At 45.4% G+C, this 6,955-nt stretch overlaps 1 protein-coding gene across 1 annotated transcript; it reads left to right on the top strand.

The window, feature by feature from the left end:
* Positions 1 to 3,061: 3,061 nt before the first annotated feature.
* Positions 3,062 to 4,661, top strand: LOC125777580 (uncharacterized). Its single transcript, XM_049452669.1, has one exon. The coding sequence runs from the start codon at positions 3,471 to 3,473 to the stop codon at positions 4,659 to 4,661; it is 1,191 nt and encodes a 396-aa protein (XP_049308626.1). The 5' UTR covers positions 3,062 to 3,470.
* The last annotated feature ends 2,294 nt before the right edge of the window (positions 4,662 to 6,955 follow it).

Raw genomic sequence — 6,955 nt, 5'->3', positions numbered from 1 at the left:
TACATTGAGAGTAGATCTGTAGGCTCGGTGGAAAATGTTGGCGAAATATATCTGTCAGTTGGACTTGGACATCTTGGTATCGGAACATTTTGTGAGTGAGATACTGGTAGCTGTGCAGATTGAACACTTTTGTAAACTGTGTTTTTTTTTAGTCTTGCAAATTTGTTCTTGCACGCGTAGCAGTTACCAGTATGATGCCCTTGTGGATCTATCCAAATCATTGGGATGCCGAACCCCATTTTTAGGCACAGTCTTTTTGACCAGTTATGCAGGTTGTTGTTGCATTGCGTGCAAATGGTATTTGGCACCCAATCTACGTCTCTTATAACGGGCAAATCGAACTATTCCTCGTAGATGCCGGCAGTTCCCGAAGATATTTTGCATCTACTCCGAGGGCTTGTAAATTTTCCACATAAGTACGTAGCAAAACTACGATAGGCCAATTGGAGACTTATTCATTTTAATTTATTTTCTTAATATACAAGGCCCTAAAACAATGTTCTTTCCGCGAAGTCAAAGTCAAATTAACTACTGCAATCTATGCTTAAATTTTGACTCTTAGGCAAGCATTTAACGTTTCTTTCAAACGTTACTTGTTGTTATTTCTTATCAGTGCAGTGGTTAAAAGCTTGACTCGTTGCTTGCTGATTTGTGTTGGACATTGATAGATGAGTCTTATTAAATTTAATTTAAATATTGTGTACAAATTTATGATACTTATTGATAACACTTATAAGATACAAAAAAAAATAAAACAGCACACAAACATAGTTAGTGTAGCTTTTTTAAAAAATACAAATTTTGTTAAGTTTCTTTTCTAATGGTTAGTTTGCTCAGAACGTTGTCTTTGCTTAAGTTTCTTACTATTACAAGATGTCACTTAATGTATAAGTGTCAAAGCGTAAATTAAAATATTGACGAAACGTGAGGGAAAAAACATTAAAAAAAATGGATTAAATTTCAGTTTTTTCGACATATTGGCTATAAGGACACAAAAAACATTGATTTTGGGGGTTACAGTCATCTAAGAACTTAAAGACGGACTTATTCTGAGAAGCTTTGCCAAAGAAAGTTTACCAAAAAAGTCAACATTAAAAAAGTTAGAGACCGAAGAAAATGTGCCTTTCTCTTACAATGGGCAACTTTGATGAAAAACTTCAACAAAAATGTTTGTATGAAACCATGATTGTAACTCAAAAAAGTAATGATGCAGTTCGATTCGTAGGACCCGAAATGGGGGGAAACCGTCGAATTTGGTCTTGTCTTTTTTTTTTTTGACTATCACAGTGTTATTAACAATATAAACAATTGTAAATAACAAAACAACTTACCACTTGCGTTCATTTCTTTCCCGATTTCTTGCCACAAAGCATCTTTTCGAGACTGCAGTTTGGACTACTTTAGTTGTATATCTCATTTTTAGCTTCAATAAGAGCTCGTAATCCATTGTAAAATTCTCGCACACACGTCTTTTATGAATAGATATTTCTATTAAATTTTTGATTTGCCGATTGTTTTAATGGCGCTTGTTTACATTTGAACAAGGTTGTCATTGCTCAATACGCATATATAGTTTTGTACATGGTTTTTTATACTCACGCAACAAAGTTAGGAAGGAGAGTATTATAGTTTTGTTCACATAACGGTTGTTTGTAAGTCATAAAACTAAAAGAGTCAGATATAGGGTTATATATTCCAAAGTGATCAGGGTGACGAGTAGAGTTGAAATCCGGATGTCTGTCTGTCCGTCCGTCCGTGCAAGCTGTAACTTGAGTAAAAATTGAGATATCATAATGAAACTTGGTGCACGTATTTCTTGGCTCCCTAAGAAGGTTAAGTTCGAAGATGGGCAAAATCGGCCCACTGCCACGCCCACAAAATGGCGAAAACCGAAAACATATAAAGTGTGATAACTAAGCCATAAATAAAGATATTAAAGTGAAATTTGGCACAAAGGATCGCTTTAGGGAGGGGCATATTTTGACGTAATTTTTTTGGAAAAGTGGGAGTGGCCCCGCCCCCAACTAAGTTTTTTGTACATATCTACTACTATAAACTACTATAGGTATGTCAACCAAACTCTATAGAGTCGTCTCCTTCAGGCATTTCCATATACAGTTCAAAAATGGAAGAAATTGGATAATAACCACGCCCACGTCCCATACAAAGGTAATGTTGAAAATCACTAAAAGTGCGTTAACCGACTAACAAAAAATAATATCTTAATATATAAAAATCACGTGTCACATTGTTTGTTTGCGATGGACTCCTAAACTACTGAACCGATTTTAATGAAATTTTTAACACTGTGTGAGAACTAAATATCTTATAGAATTTAGTCCACACAAAGGCTCACCCTATTCTTCACAAGCATATATACGCAGCGGTAAAACCACGCCACGAAGATGGAGAAACCAGACATGCAGATAAAAGGACAACAAGAATGCATACGCAGCGGTAAAATCACGCCACCGCCAGCAACACACGCCATCCCAGCAACACACGCCATCCCAACGCAACATGTTGCGAATGTGCTAGCACGCAACACAGGCTTGGTGGGTAGTTAGATGGCGGATGATCAGTCAGTCAGCACGGGACTGTGACAGCGTACGCACATCCGGGCATCAGACTATGCAGTGAGTTTATCCTCTGGCTAGTCTTGGTATCCTGACTTGTGAACGCCGTATGTTAAGGGTGAGCTCGGTAGTGAGTTTATCCTCTGACCGACTCAACCGTTAACATCGCGGTCGCTAAGACAGTCATCCGTGATCCGGGATCTTTAAAGCGTGTGATTTAAGTCGTCAAGTGAGTGACACCTACGCGAGCGTCGGCAGAAGTAGCCGAGCGTAGTCAGCAGAAGCAGCAGCGTGTGATTTAAGTCGTCAAGTGAGTGACACCTACGCGAGCGTCGGCAGAAGTAGCCGAGCGTAGTCAGCAGAAGCAGCAGCGTGTGATTTAAGTCGTCAAGTGAGTGACACCTACGCGAGCGTCGGCAGAAGTAGCCGAGCGTAGTCAGCAGAAGCAGCAGCGTTTGATTTAAGTCGTCAAGTGAGTGATACCTACGCGAGCGTCGGCAGAAGTAGCCGAGCGTAGTCGGCAGAAGCAGCAGTGCGTGATTTAAGTCGTCTAGCACCCAGGAGCACAGCAGAGCGGGGAAACGGTATTGCCCTAACGGGGCACATCGAACCGTTACCCTAACAGCGCCGTCCTCGGGCGACGACTGTACAACGTAGGAGACGTGGATTAATATATTATATTAGGTATGAATATAAGATAGAAGAAATAAAGAACGATTCGCAGAAGAGCCCCAACATTTACAAATTTATTGTAACGAACCCTGGACACGGCGAGTATACCTCAGCAATTATACTTGTAAGAAGCAGGGGCAGCAAAAAGCTTCGTTACAATTGGCGCCCGAGCAGGGACCCTGCGGATCGTATATTATCAGGAAAACGACATTTAGTAAGGAGATGGCAGATCTCATGTGGTTAGACAACGTGTCCAAGGAGCAACTAATCTCCTTCGCACAGAGTCTGGGAGTTGACCACATAGGCACCACGCGGGAGATTCGTAAGCGCATAACTACATTGGCAGCCAAGGCGCACGGAGACCCGAAAGTAGAAGAACAATTTTTAAAAATGGAAGCTGCATACAAAGCAGGTGAGATCGCTTCACGAGACGAAGGCGATCAGAAGACAACCTTCCCAGCCGATCAAGACAGAGGGACCGCGAGCACTTTCGCGGAATCATCACGGCTACAGCCGCCACAAATCAACAGGTTACTTCAACAGAACCACATTGTTACATTCGCACCCATCATCGACCAGGTGGGGAAGTGGTCCGTGAAATACGACGGCGGGCGAGACCCATTAGCGTTTGTCGAGAGATTAGAAGAGCTCTCCGAAGTGTACATGGTGAATATGGACATTCTTCCAACAGCCATGCCCGAATTATTGTGCGGTACCGCTCTCCAATGGTATCGCAACAATAACGAACATTGGGAGAGTTGGACAACCTTCAAAAAGGACTTTCTGCGCTTCTTCCTACCAGCACGTTACTTCGAACGCCTCGAAGATAACATACGGCAGCGAAGACAACACGTTCGAGAAAAATACAAGGACTACGTTCTAGCTATGCAGAGCTTAATGCGACACGTTGGGTATAAACCGGAAGAGCGACTGGAAAGAATTTTTCGGAATAGTCACACCGATTATTTGCTCTACATTCAGCGGCGAGATTTCGAGACGCTGGCCGAACTCATCACACTGACAGAAGAGTACGAAGGGATATATGAAGGACAACGACGAGGAGTAGAGCCACCTCGACGCGAGATGACGAGACACATCACAGGTGACCACGAGGTGAGAAATGTAAGTAGGCCGTTACCACGTCCACCACAACACCACGCAACGGTAGAGGCGCATCGCCAGCAACCATCTACGAGTAGAACCTTTAGCCCTGGAAATATATGCTTCAGATGCGGTCAGGAAGGTCACTATGCTAGGAAATGCCGTAATCCCAAGAAATTGTGTTGCAGGGAGTGTGGCCGAGCGGATGTGCTAACGAAAGAATGTTGTCATAAACAACAGGGAAACGACCAAGGGTTTCGCCAAAGACAAGGCGCGGCGAACCCACGGGACTCAGCGCCGAACAACCAATAATTATGCATCAGGAACGCGGCCGGCTATACGCCCTAATCACGCTGGGCGGAGAACCGGCGGAAGCCGTCATCGACACCGGCGCTTCGAAAAGTTTTATATCACCACGAGTTGCAGAACATATGGACGCAACCGGGAACAGTAAGAAGGTGACCGTAGCTATCGAGATACAAATGGCCGATGGCACCACCAGCAAGATTTTCGACGCCGTGGAGACCACCATTCAACTCGGACAGACATCGCTAAAAGCAGTGTTACACGTGATGCCCGGAGCGATTGACGACGTCATACTTGGATTGGATACACTGGGGAACATGGGAGCTATAGTATCCTGCGGAGGCCATCAGGTAGTGCTGAAAGCGTCGGATGCGCAGCAATCAACGGCAGCCCGCACCATGTTATCCAAAGCCGTAAGCAACGTAACCCTTACTACGCCAGACACACGCCTGCTAAAGCGCAGGATGACGAAGAAAACCAGACGAAAACTTAAGTGCAGGAGGGTCAATCGACTCGGGACTTCATCGGCCGTCAACCAGAGAAACGAAGCGGCCCGTATACGTGATTTTTTAGACGAAGAACTTCGAAAATTTGAAAGCATGAGTGGAGTGACGACTGTGGCGGAACATAAAATCACTATGACCGACAGCCGACCAATCAAGCAACGATATTTTCCGCGGAATCCAGCGATGCAGGCCATCATCAACGCCGAGATCGACGAGCTGCTGGCGAAGAAATGTATTGAGCCGTCTCACAGCCCACACAGCGCGCCGATTGTGTTGGCACGGAAGAAGAACGGTAAGTGGCGTTTATGCGTGGATTATCGGCAACTCAACGCCCGATCTGTACCCGACGCATACCCCTTACCTAGGATACAACATATACTTGACAAGTTACGAAGAGCAAGGTACATTAGTAGTCTGGATCTCAAGAACGGCTACTGGCAGATACCTTTGGAGCAAGGCAGCCGCCCGTATACCGCCTTTACCGTACCTGGGCGTGGCCTATTTCAATGGCGCGTGATGCCATTCGGCTTACATTCGGCACCAGCGACGTTCCAGAGAGTACTCGACCAGGTCATAGGCCCGGAGATGGAACCACACGCCTTCGCCTACCTGGACGATATTATCGTCATATTCTCTACATTCGAGGAACACATACGGAATTTGCGAAAGGTACTGCAGAGACTACAGCAGAACAACCTTCGAATTAACCCTGAAAAGTGCGAGTTTTTTAAGAAGGAACTCCGATACTTAGGTCATGTGATTAGTGACAAAGGCATCCACACCGACCCCGAGAAAGTTGCAGCAATCCAGGAGCTGAAGCCCCCAACTAACGTGAAAGAAGTCCGTCAGTATCTTGGGATAGCCTCTTGGTATCGCCGCTTTGTGCCAGATTTCGCGACCATGAGCCAGCCGCTCACAGCTCTCTTGAAGAAAGGGAAACACTGGAAATGGGGACCTGAGCAACAATCAGCATTTGAAAGCATCAAGCAAAAGTTAACGGAGGCTCCCGTCCTGGCATGTCCGGATTTCAGCCAGGCATTCACTTTGCAGACGGACGCCAGCAACATCGGCCTTGGAGCCGTACTGACGCAGAATCTGGAAGGAGGAGAACGCGTAATAGCCTACGCCAGCCGAAAATTAAATGAGGCAGAGAAAAACTATTCAGCTACCGAAAAGGAGTGCCTCGCCATAGTCTGGGGAATTCGGAAAATGAGACCCTATCTAGAAGGATATCGATTTAAGGTGATAACCGATCACATGTCACTGAAGTGGCTGAATTCCATAGAGAGCCCTTCCGGTCGTATAGCACGATGGGCTTTAGAATTACAGCAGCATACTTTCGACATCGAATATCGTAAAGGGAAACTCAACCAAGTAGCAGACGCACTGTCCCGACAGCCGCTAGAGACCATAAGGCAAGCGACGACGATGGCTCCACAATGCAAATGGTGGCGAAAGCGAGTAGAAGAAGTTCGCGCAAACCCAGAGAAGTACGCAGATTATATGGAGAAGGATGGCCAACTTTACCGCCACATTCCGTGTAGATCTCAGGATGAAGAGGCTGTACCCTGGAAGCTATGTGTGCCTAAACCCCTCCGAATAAGGGTGCTACAAGAGAATCACGATATACCTAGTGCAGGACACATGGGCATACGCCGGACAGTAGCCCGAGTCGCCAACAGATATTACTGGCCAGGAATGTTCCGCGACATTAGCCAGTACGTACGCCAGTGTGAGTCCTGCCAGAAATACAAGGAAGGACAGCAGAGACCAGCAGGGAAGATGCTCTCACAG

This window comes from Bactrocera dorsalis, chromosome 3 (genome assembly GCF_023373825.1).
Source record: "Bactrocera dorsalis isolate Fly_Bdor chromosome 3, ASM2337382v1, whole genome shotgun sequence".
In the NCBI taxonomy this organism is placed as follows: domain Eukaryota; kingdom Metazoa; phylum Arthropoda; class Insecta; order Diptera; family Tephritidae; genus Bactrocera; species Bactrocera dorsalis.
The sequence above is the reverse complement of the archived record's forward strand: the minus strand, read 5'-3'. Positions and strand labels throughout refer to the sequence as shown.